The sequence below is a fragment of the Pristis pectinata genome, chromosome 5 (genome assembly GCF_009764475.1).
Source record: "Pristis pectinata isolate sPriPec2 chromosome 5, sPriPec2.1.pri, whole genome shotgun sequence".
NCBI lineage: Eukaryota > Metazoa > Chordata > Chondrichthyes > Rhinopristiformes > Pristidae > Pristis > Pristis pectinata.
The window spans coordinates 79,217,031-79,229,754 of NC_067409.1; the positions used below are offsets into that span (position 1 = coordinate 79,217,031).

The 12,724-nt window shown below is 40.3% G+C and overlaps 1 protein-coding gene across 8 annotated transcripts in view; it reads right to left on the bottom strand.

Annotated features, from left to right (window-relative positions):
- The window catches only part of kif13a (kinesin family member 13A), a 188,081-nt gene that overhangs the window by 59,561 nt on the left and 115,796 nt on the right, over window positions 1-12,724 (bottom strand). For all 8 annotated transcript variants that reach the window (XM_052017039.1, XM_052017037.1, XM_052017038.1 and 5 more), the window contains 5 exons: window positions 10,700-10,830; window positions 8,770-8,856; window positions 5,401-5,576; window positions 4,400-4,610; window positions 3,103-3,265 (listed from right to left, as the gene is read on the bottom strand). In XM_052017039.1, the coding sequence (XP_051872999.1) occupies window positions 3,103-3,265; window positions 4,400-4,610; window positions 5,401-5,576; window positions 8,770-8,856; window positions 10,700-10,830 (768 nt within the window). The remainder of the gene's footprint in view (window positions 1-3,102; window positions 3,266-4,399; window positions 4,611-5,400; window positions 5,577-8,769; window positions 8,857-10,699; window positions 10,831-12,724) is intronic.

Sequence of the window (12,724 nt, forward strand, 5' to 3'; positions counted from 1 at the left end):
CAGGGATCATGTTTGGGACTCCTGCTCTGTGATTTTTATAATCGACTTGGATGAGGATGTGGAAGGGTGGGTAAGCAAGTTTGCAGATGACACGAAGGTTGGTGGTTTTGTGGATAGTGTAGAAGGTTGTTGAGGGTTACAGTGGGACACTGTAAAGCTGGGCTGAGGAGTGGCAGATGGAGTTCAACCCGGAAAAGTGTGAAGTGATTCACTTTGGAAGGTCGAATTTGAAGGCAGAATACAGGGTTAATGGCATGATTCTTAGCAGTGTGGAGGAACAGAAGGAGCTTGGGGTCCAAGTCCATAGATCCCTCAAAGTTGCCTTGTAAGTTGATAGGGTCATTAAGGGGGCGTATGGCATGTTGGCCTTCATTGGTCAGAGTATTGATTTCAAGAGCCACGAGGTAATGTTGCAGCTCCATAAAACCCTGGTTCAACCACACTTAGAATATTGTGTTCAGTTCTGATCGCCTCGCTATAGGAAGGATGTGGAAGCTTTAGATAGCGTGCAGAGGAGATTTACCAGGATACTACTTGGATTGGAGAGCATGTCTGATGAGGATAGGTTGAGCGAGCTAGGGCTTTTCTCTTTGGAGAGAAGGAGGATCAGAGGTGACTTGATAGAGGTGTACAAGATGATAAGAGGCATAGATTGAGTGGACAGCCAGAGACTTTTTCCCAAGGCAGAAATGGCGAACATGAGGGGGCATAATTTTAAGGTGATTGTAGGAAAGTACAGGGGGTATATCAGGGGTAAGTTTTTTTTTAAATACAGAGAGTGGTGGGTGCGTCGAACGTGCTGCCGGGGGTGCTGGTAGAGGCAGGTACATTAGTGACATTTAAGAGACTCTTAGTCACATGGATGATAGAAAAATGGAGGGGTATGTGGGAGGGAATGGTTAGATTGATCTTAGAGTAGCTTAAAAGGTCGGCACAACATCATGGGCCAAAGGGCCTGTACTGTGCTGTACTGTTCTATGTTCTATTAGTGTAAATGGTTGGCATAGACTCAGTGGACCAAAAGGCCCATTTTTGTACTGTAAGATTATGATTGAACACTGCAGGGTGTAAGTTACAGATAACTGAAGTGGCCTCTCTTGAAGTAACCATCTGTAGATTTAGATCAAGCATTCCCTTGAAAAAACAGCAACATAATACCTTCTGTGAATTAAATACAGGGAACACCCATGTTACAGCTGTTCAGGTTATAGAAATTTGGCCTTACAGGATTCACAAATCACTGCCAAAAAGTTTAAGATATGGAATAAAATTCGCTCTCAGGGAATTTGTGTGGGGGGAAAAGAAAGTAAATAAATAAACACAAAATTTATTTCTTTTTTCAATCTGCATTCTTGGCAAATGTGCAGATGACATGGCTTTGCATTACGAAAAATCACGACACAAGCTGTCTTCTAGTAATGCAACTCTCTATAAAATGGGGGTTGCCCATACTGAACTGTCCAGGGTGCATACATTATGGAAGGATGTCACATGCAAAATAAAACACCTTCAACTATATAATGTATTTTGTTTTATACTGAGCATTCACATGCATTGAATTACTTCTAAAATGTAGCCACTTGCTAGCTGCAGGAAATTGGGACTTGCTGAGTGGGCACCGTGGTTGGCATGGACTAGTTGGGCTGAAGGGCCTGTATCCGTGCTGTATTGCTCTATGACTCACAACATGGGGAACTGTACTAGCCAACAGCAGCATATTATAAATCCACGATCAGCAATAATTTAAAGTTGTAGCCAAGCTGCTGTGAATTCAGTTGATCAATGGTTTGGCAATCAGGATTTTGGGAAAGTGAAGGGCTGCTGGGGAACTGACTGATTTGCAAATCAATTCACCCAACAACCACAATTATCCTTTAAATTTGAGCATTTCCATTTATGTAAAAAACCACAAAGCTAGAAATGGAGATGTCAATCTTTAACGTGCAAAGAAATTGAACACAAAAATGTGATTTTATTCAAGGCTTTGGTTAAGCCACAGAATTATCATTTTGATAGCACTTCTAAAAACAACCGTGATAGGAAGAATATTAAAGTTATATATGAATACAGAAATTTTATATATATATATATATATATATATATATAGAGAGAGAGAGAGAGAGAGAGAGAGAGAGAGAGAGAGAGAGAGAGAGAGAGAGAGAGAGAGAGAGAGAGAGAGAGAGAGAGAGAGAGAGAGAGAGAGAGAGAGAGAGAGAGAGAAAACAACAATGAAGGTGTGAAAAGGATGAGATAAAAATAGTAAAAAGATTGTTTGATTGGTGGTTTAACAGAATAAACAGAAGTTGAAGAATACCATAACAAAATGGCAAAGACATTCCTGCTTTCCACCTTCTGCCTGCTTCCCACCTCTTCATGACCCAATGAAATATTATTGGAACATTGCATAGGTTATCCCAAGTGTCCAAAGTAACTTAGAATAGATCAATCAAAAAATGATCCAAGTTCAAGTGGTTAAGTGAGAGTCTCATGTACCGCATTCCTAAGCTTCCACGTGAAGGATCAACATTGAGTCTAGAAATTTTATAAACACAATATATTATAACCAGATTTGCTCTAGTTTAAAGTGCAGGATCCATTAAAAGACACAAAATTTTTACGAAACGCAGGAGAATGCTACTGTTTCTATAATTTGTGACCAAAGAGCAAAATTACAAAAGCATCCTCTGATGAGTTTTCCACGAAGTACAGCATGCAGAACACAAGCTGTTATAATAAATGTCATTTCTAGTGCTTTTGTTTTTATTTTTCCTTGGTTAAAGGGTGATCATGGCAAAACTCCCATAATCGTCCATCTTCAGTTCCCACAAGACAATTGTAGTGAATTTGCTCAAACTTTATTGCAGCAATTGTTTTATAACTGAGTGGCAAATGAAGCCACATGTGGGGCAGGAAGAGTTGACCACATAGTTGGGATTTTGCAACAATCCCAAACAAAACCTGACCCTCCAACGGGTATTGATTGTTAACTTTCAAAAGAGGTGACCTTAACAAACTAATAGCCCATTATAACTGACGAAGAAAAACAAATGCTGGCTGTCTTAAAATAATCAGTTTTCAAGCAATATCATAGAATTTGCCTACCTTCCTGTTTGCACTGAGATTTGCTGCTGGGATTTGCAATGTGACTTGGTAATCCGTCTGCTTATTCATCTCTTCTGCCAGGAAGTTTGCTTCTCTCACCAGAGCGTTGGCTCTCACTATCTGCTCTCTCAACTTCGCCAGACTGTGACGGAACAGTTGATCCCTATAACAGGAAAAAATGAATCAATATTCCTCTCCTTTCCCACTAAGTTTAGCGACTCTGGCAAATGAAAAATGCCTCCAGCTGGTGACTTTATTTTGCGATGGATCACTTTATGCAATTTATTTTAAGTTGTTCATTTTTCAGGATCTGGGTATTGCTGGCAAGGCCAGTGTTAAACTACTCCTAATTGTCCTCGAGGAGAAGGTGATGAGCACTGCCTTAAGCCCCTGCATACCTTATAGGGAAGGTACTCCCATAGTGTCATTGGGTAAGGAGTTCCAGGATTTAGACCCATCAAAAGGACCAGTCTGAGTCTGTGACTTGGAGGGGAAACCAAATGGTGATAGCGTCCATACAGTATGTCTGAAGCCTTTGTCCTTCAGACTGGTACAAGTTGTGGGTCCAAGAGATGCTGTCTAAGGTACCTAGATGAGTAATGGTCATGTATTTTGGGGACTTCTTGAGTGTTGTTGGAGCTGGATTTGTCCAGTAAGTGGAGAACGTTCCATCACTCTCCTGTCTTGTTGAAGGAAGAAGGACTGGGGTGTCAGAAGTTGAAATTTTAAATAAATTAATAAACATTTGCAAAACTCAGTAGCTGGGCAGCAGCTGTGGAGAGAGGGAGAAAAGACTTAACATTTCAGGTCTTTCTTCAGATCAAGAGTGAAACTCAACTTCACTTCCCTCTCCACATATGCTGACTGACCAGCTGGGTATTTTCAGCAATTTGTCTTTATGAACAGTCTTCCTTGCATGGAAATCATACAACTGTCAGGAGAGAAAACATAAAATGGAATGGGCAGGCCAAGATAAATAATTAAATGTTTAAATATAGAAATTAACCAGGTCTGCACTCTTCCAGAAATCAAGGAGGGCAGGTGACATGGCTTTAAATATTCCATGGCTTTAAATATATGTACACGACAAGTACCTTCACAGCATTACTTAGTACTTTTGGAATTTCTTGCACTTTCAGTTTCATTTGTTACCACAAAGGCCCTGAAATTGACCCAGGTGGGTTTAACAAGTATGTGTGTGGGGGCTGGGGGAGGGCAGGGAGTGATGGATATTGAAGTAATCTACTGTACATAGTTCAGCAAGACAAATTGCCACATTTTGTTTGGACACTCATACCTCTCCTCAGACCAAAGCTTCACATTTTGCTGTGCAGTTTGAGGGGTGTACGATAATCTCTCGATGCTATGGCGGTGCAGCCTGTCTGGTGACAACTGTTGACGAAGGAGTTCCAGCTCACGCTCGTACATTAACCGCTGCTCCTCAAGTGCATTTTGTTTCTCCTCTAGGTACTGCTTCTCAAGAATCTGCACAACATTCTGCACAGGATCTGCAAAAGCATAACAGGAGGCAGTTAATGACAGTTTACAACAAATCAAGTTGCTTTTGGGTCATGCATTTCAATACACAGATACAATACAAGAGCACTTCAATGTAACATGTTTTAAAATATATAGGACCCAGACCTATTGACCAGTTTGCAATATCACAGCAACTCTTCTTGAAATTCAAGAAACATAACCATTTATTTAAACATATTTAATTCAGGTTGCCACATCCATGTTTCAGTAATCATGCTCTGGTCTCTTGAGTCAAGAGGTCATCAGTTCAAGTTCCATTCCAGAGTTCAGCAGAAAGTCCAGGTTGACATTCCAGTGATATAGAGAGGGGAATTCTGTGCTAGAGATGTCACCCTGCTCAACAGACATTAAATCAAGGCAAAGTACAAATCACACCCAAGCAGTTCACTGACCCCAAATGTATTTCTTGGGTCCGCCTTGTCTAAAAACGTTGTCCAAGTTCCAAACATAGTAAGTACACACAAGAACCAGACCCCACCAAGTGGTGGGTGGCAGATCATGTGATGGTGCAGCTGCTCAAATTAGTGGATTCAATCACTTATCATTGAATTGAGGATAACCACTAGGACATGATGTTTGGAAGGAATTATTATCAACATTGAAATCAACCCATTTTGTAGATAGGGCCTTAGCATGAGGACCACCCACCAACAAAGAGTACTGCAAACCTGAAAAGGATTAAGGGGAATAGGAAGTTGTGATCCTTTTAATTTAACAATTCTGGTGTCTGAGAATTTAGCCACAAAATCTGCCACTCACCGTTAGAGCTGAGGGCTTTCATCATGACTTCCATCTGTGCAAACTCGTAATTATAGTCTGGTTCTGATGAAGCTTCACTTGCTGTCTCCACATCCTGTTCTGTAGCACCTTCTCGATACGTCTCAATCTCATATTCTTTTAACTTGTCTCTCCTCTTCCTCATAGGTAGGTTAATTCTATTTATGTAAAAAAATGATTTCATTCCTACAGCATATTTATATTTATATAGTGACACTTCCACTATTTGGCCAACAAGCAGAATCCAGCTTTGCTTTCACTTGAACATCCTGAACTTGTGTCCCATTAAGTTGCACTCAATGGTAATTGTTTATTATTGTCACATGTACCAAGATTTCCATGCCATTCATACAGATAATTTCAAAGTACATAGAGGTAGTACAAAAGGAAAAGCAATAAAAGAATGCAGAATACAGTGTTACACTTAGTTACAGAGAAACACTTAGTTACGCAGGTAGACAATAAGGTGCAAGGGCCATAACGAGGTAGATTGTGAGTCAAGAGTTCATCTTTGTCATACAACAGGTCTGTTCAACAGTATTTTATCAGCGGGATAGAAGCTATCCTTGAGCCTCATAGGCTCTTCCACTCTCAGATCATTAGGAGGAGAGCTATGTCCATTTCGACCATCTTGACAATGTTCATTAACCATTTATGCACTGACTATAAATACCTCCACTCACACAACAGATAACTCTATGGTTTGAATAAGATTGTTAAATTATGATCAGTTTTATAATGTGAGCTCTTGCCCAATATGAAAGGTGTTGAAATGTCTGAATTTATTTCACACTGGACCTACACAACTCAGAGACAAGTCAAATCCTCAGTGCCAGGTGGTCCCAACCCTCCTGCGGTTGATGGAGAAGGTGTCATCCTGCACTGAGGTACCAAAGTTTTTGGTGCCTCAGTGATATACGAGTTACTGCAATCAGAGGTCTGGTTGTTGACACCTGGGGAACAGTTTGCTGTTCAAGAGCAGAACAATGACAATGGACGCTCTGCACTATCACCAGGGAGCAGACTGTTGCCTATAACTACCCTCAACAATAACGATTGGTTAGGCACAGAGAGAATCTTATTAACTGACAAATAACTTTATTGGTTCAGTTAACAACAAGCATGCAATTCATACAAGACTAAATATCTGTGCACACATGCACTAGGTTTTCCTGACTCTCCCTAAACAGTCAAAGAATAGAAAAGGTAATACCCAGGAATAGGAGTTTATGCTGGCCATCTTGATCCCGACGTAATCTCCGACATGGGGTCATCCACTTGTGGTGGTTGGTCAGAGTTTTTGCTGCTTCTACTCCTGAAATCTTCTATTCTTATCCTCTTTCTTGTCAGACTGAACTGTTGTGTTTTGATTTTGTTGGCTCAGACTTATCTGGCTAGCTTCTCATTGGATCTGGCCCAAGGCTACAAGCAATGTTACTTTATTGCTCTTCCACCAGACCTGTGGCTCATGTAACTTTCTTTGTTCTCCCTGAATCAGACCAGTTTAGCCAGGTGAGCCAAACTAGGCTCAGGTTACTTCAGGTCACAGGCTGTTCTTTCCATAAGCCTGCCATTTCTACCCAACCAAATGAACAGCTTCTTATTTGGAAATGATCTCTGGTTTAGCAGATTACTGGTTGGGACCTCACTGTGTCCACTTTCAATTGTTCTGATTAAGCCATCCCTGAGCAAGAACCAGTTCACAAAACAATTCAGAAAATGGTGGCTGCAAGAACAATCTCACAAGATGGCAGCCTCCATTGCTTCAACCACATGGCAAGAACAAAGACATTTGGTTTATCTGCTTCCACTGTCCTTGGATCATCCAGTTAGCTGTTTTGCAGATTTTAATTTCTTTCTGGCCAACAAGACTTTCGCTGAGCAGGAGTTGATCATTTGAGTTGGAAGGGGTCTAGAAACCACAAATGGCATCTGTGCAATTTGGGTAACACCAGCGAATGCCAATGGCACCAATAACTTAGAAAGTGTTGTGCTGCATTAGCATTTATACTCACACCACTGGCTCACTGGCCATACCCTCAAATGTGCCCCACAACCAACTGCCTCAGACAGCAGGTCCTGAACACTAGATGGTACAGTCACCCACTGGCCCTCTTGCTGCACGGCTGCTTGTACTTATTTTTCACAACCTTCATCAATCATTGCAACTAAAAGGGATGAGACTTCTACCAGCCTGGTCAGAGATCTGAGAAGTAAAATCTATTCAAATCATACCAGCCTGACCACTTCAATGAAGTGTGCAGATGGGGAGATGAGGGAGAATTTGAAAAGGTGGCACACAGCGTGTTGCAATACGCTTTAACTATGTAGCCTTTCATTTATCCTGTGTTCTAAAACAAACATACTGTTCTGTTTGAGAGGAAACACAAGAGACTGCAGATGCTGAAAACTGGAGCAACAAACAATCTGCTGGAGGAACTCAGCAGGTCGAGCAGCATCTGTGGGAGGAAAGGAATTGATGATGTTTCAGGTCAAAACCCTGCATCAGGACTCATTAGGAATCAGCGATCTCATTCAAACCATAGAGATTGTGTGAGTGGAGTTATTTATTATCAGTGTATAAATAGTTAATGGACATTGTCAAGACAGTCAAAATGGACATAACTCTCCTCCTAATGATCTGAGAGTGAAGAGCCTACCAGGCTCAAGGACAGCTTCCATCCTGCAGTTATAACCGTCCTGATGCAGGGTTTCAACCTGAAACATCGAAATTCCTTTCCTCTCACAGATGCTGCTCGATTTGCTAAGTTCCTCCAGCAGATTGTTTGATACTGTTCTGTTCATTGTGCACAAATTCTTTTTCAACAACTATTGCAAAGGTGAAGTGGGTTTTCAGGTAAAATGATCAGGGTCAGGAAGCCCCACAAGTTCCTCTCATATCTGTGTCAACAGAAATCTTTCTTGCCTCTTAATTATTTTAGAGACAGAATCTTTTGTATCTCCTGAGGAAGCACAATTTCCATTTTGTTTCTGAAATATTCCATTAAAAGTATTGTAGGATGCAAGTCCATGACACTGTCACAAACCATTGCTACTTGATTTATAAAATGAATAAAAATCTTCAAAAAAATCCATCACTTCAACAGAAAAATGGGGAAGGGAGCAGACAGCAGAAACAGGCAAGGAAAGGCTGATACAAAAGTAGAGGGACAATGGAAATGAGATAGGCACGAAGAAGGGAGATAGACAAAAGAAGGGAGATGAGAGAAAAGGTAACAGTGGAGATGATAATAAGAAGCAATAATGCATATTTTCTCAAAATGTTTGTGAGCAGCAGTGGATCAAATGAACATTTCATAAATGCATTATCTCAATTAGAATACAACATACCTAAAGAAGTGGTTATTTCCCCATAGGATTCTATCCCCATGCCAGAGAGAGTTTGGAGCTTGTAACACAGCACCATTCAAGCAAGTTCTGAAAAATAAATGTTAAATTATCAGAAATTCAGGATTCAGTCTCAGTATCTTAATCTAGACCTGCTAAGTAGAATGATGTAAATAAACCATTCAGGTCACTGTTGTGACATTTCACCTGTAAATTCAAAGTCAGGCACTGCTTTGAGATTTGCACAACAACTGAGGATATTTGAAGCAAAATAGAAAGCCAATCAGTACTAAGCTGTTTAGAACATATTCTAGACACACAGAAATGAGTTTGGTCAAGACACACCACATTTCAGAGAACCATTACACTCCAGTTTGACATTAAAAAGTGCTTATGAGCAATTCATACATGGAACTCCCTCCTGTCGATGTCCCTACCTTGATACATCTCTCCTAAAATCCTAAAAGGAACCTATATGTCACATTGCTTATCTACATTTTAAGCATCTTCTTTGGGGATATTTCTTCCACCACTTCTCCATTATCATCACAAAAAATGCAAAATGTAGCAGACTAAACTTTGTTTTCAACTGCCACTAATTCAATAGCATAGGCACTATACACAGAAGTTGTACAAAAGTTACTCTTCCTTTACCTCCAATGTACTTAACCAGTCAAGTGTTTCACAACAGCATTTTTGTTAATAAAATGCATGATATTGATTATTTGTATAAAAATTACCTTCTTAGAGGGAGAAAAATACAAAGATAGATTACACCCAATACTAAACTTCCAAACATTTCTTTTGTAGAAATACCCAAAATCTGGACAACATGGCAAGATCCAGATGTTATCTATGTGGTACGAGTAGAAATGCAAGTCATGGAATAAAACTTGAGCATTTTATGAGGCGGCACCATGTAATAATATCAGGCATACCCAAGTATGCTATGCACATATGACTATGTAGTACAAAGTAATTCTCACATACCAGCCTCAAACTTGAAGTGGATGCAGATACAATAGCAACATTTAATAGGCATTTAGACAGGCACATGAGCAGGCCAGGGATAAAGGGATATAGACCATGTGCAGGCAGATAGGATTAGTTTAATTTGGCATAATGGTTGGCACTGACATTGTAGGCTGAAAGGCCTGTTCCTGTGATGTACTGTTCTACGTCCCAAGACCTTACAAGTACCAGTGGAGCAGTCATAGCTTTGTACTCCTCTCTGTTCATAAAAATGCATACTTTATTCATAATTTATTACAAAAAAAACCAATCGGTGCTAAAAACTTAAGCTAAAAGTAATCAATTTAATGAGGAACTCCAATTTTTTTTAAACTGTAGTGCCTATCAGTGAAAAGCTAGCTCAGTGTTAAAATTGGATTTTCAAATTTTGACCAATGAATGGGAATAAAAATGACAATTATTTTCAGGGAATCCATTTTTATTAGGCTGTGAAGAAAGCAAACAGTTGAAGGAAGTACAGTATAACGCCATGATAGATACTATGATAAGTAAATCAGAACTTTTAGTCAAAGGTCAGATGTACAAACCAAATTTATAAGAAAACTGCATTTGAGAATCCAAACCTCAACAGATAAACAATACTGGCAATCACATGGAACACAGGAGGTTGGGAATTCAACCAAGCCAATCGGCACCTGAAAAAAGATAGGTTACTGATTGTGTGATCCTCTAAATGGCCTACAATCCAAAGTATAATGCAGTCTCCAATTTGGTGCCAGTGACACACTGTTTGTTTTGAACAATCTCCCTTTTTTTTTACATGGCACAATATCTCCCTTTCTCAGATTCCACGTGGTTTCACTGCGCTGGGATTTAATGACAACTGCATTGCTGAAACAGCAAGCTCAGTTACTGTTCAGGAGGCAGGCTTGGACTGATAGTTTCAATTTTGACTGATTACCTGGCATTTTCATTTGGGCTGAGAATGACATCCCCATCTGCAGTGAAGTCAATGACACAGTGCTCAGGCTGAATACCAATTCCACAAAGCTGAATGTCCTGAGATTCATCTGCACCAACTCTGGTGTGATTCTGATGGGAATAACAGAAGTGTAAAAAGGTCAGCACTTGGCTACAAACATTCATACCATGTACAGCACAGTACACTTCAGCCAGCCGACATGAATCAGTGTTTCCATGCACACTGGCTTGGCAAATATTTAATCATAACCTTTACCTAACTGAATATAGAGTCAAAGCATAACTTAAAGCCGAAGTAGTAGCAATAACAAATATAGCAAAAAGAAAAAAAGTTACTGAACCAAATTGGTATATTTAAACAGACTACTTTTTGCACTGGCTGAGTACTTTCAAGCAGGCATAATTTGTTCTCATAAAATTGCAGAAACCAGGACATGGTGATTTTGCAACATAAACACTATGGAAAAAATTCTGACCCATGCTTCCTGCAGAAGGAAGGTGATGACTGGCAGGGAAAACTATCCTGCATTAACTGCTCTGACTTGGAAGTTGAGAAAAGTCATTAAAATCACTTGTAATCACACCACAAATACACAACCAACCAAGTCAACCATGCAACAATGTGGGAGGCTACAACTCAAATCTCATTTAATCGTGTGGGAGAGTTAATTGCACACAAGCACAGTGACTGTTTCGTTTTTTTTCCTAGTTTTTATATTCCTTACACTTGGCATAGAATTGTGGGTGGAGTGGGGATAGTTACAAGCTTAGGTTTGCACTACAACTTTCTTACGGTATATCTAGGGAACATTATGTGCTTTGTGACTGTCTACACACACCCAATTGAAAACAAATTCATCAAGCCAGAGACCAAATATGCAATTCTCATACAAAATTACATTTATCTTAATGGATACTGAAGTCAAAGACCCACAGTAGGACTTCCGTGTCAATTCATCATTCACTTGAAGTTAGTGTACACAGATATACTGAATCAATGGTGGATGATAAAGAAGATGGTAGCGTAGCGGTTAGCGCAACGCTATTTCAGCGCCAGCGATCAGGGTTCGATTCCCGTCGCTGTCTGTAAGGAGTTTGTACATTCTCCCATGTCTGCGTAGGTTTCCTCCGGGTGCTCCGGTGTCCTCCCACATTGCAAAGGTGTACGGGTAGGTTAATTTGGGTTTAAAATGGGCAGCGCGGACTTGTTGGGCTGGAAGGGCCTGTTACCACACTGTAAGTAAAATTAAAATTTTAAAAAAATTAAATTAAATATTAAATGACAATTATCAATAGAGGAAAGGGTTGTGCTATGATGAACAGTCCTAACAGTTTCATCTAATTAGGAAGATGATGCCACTAACTTTAACCCAAAATATTTGGTTGTCAATATTGTGGAAGACAGGGAAAAGCTGACGGAGGAGTATTTACAGGTCCTCCCCAGATTACGACAGGGAAACGTACGCAACCTGAACAGTTGACAAGTCGGAAATGTGGCCACCTGGCAATATATTTAAATAAAAACATAGGCCAACCAAGGGCGAAGTGTAGTTAAACCAAGGAGCTTAACTCAGATTTCCCTGCAAGATGAAATGATATTGCCGTGAACTGAGTTCCCACCCAGCTGAAGATGCCTGCAGCCCCGTAGCAGCCAGCAAATCCATCCCACCAGTCTCTCAAACCTTGTTCATATGAATGGGCTGCACAAATGGAGATGGGTGGGTTAGTAAGCTTGCAGATGATACAAAGATTGGTGGTGTTCTGGAGAACATAGAAGATTGCCAAAGGATACAGCAGGACATAGATCAATTGCAGATATGGGCACAGAAATGGCAGATGGAGTTTATTCTGGTCAAATGTGAGGTCTTGCACTTTGGGAGATCAAGTGTAAAGGGACATTACACTGTTAGTGGCACGGCCCTTAACAGTATTGATGTACAGATGGATCTTCAGGTCCAAGTCCATAGCTCTCTACAAGTGGCCATACAGGTCGATAGGATGGTAA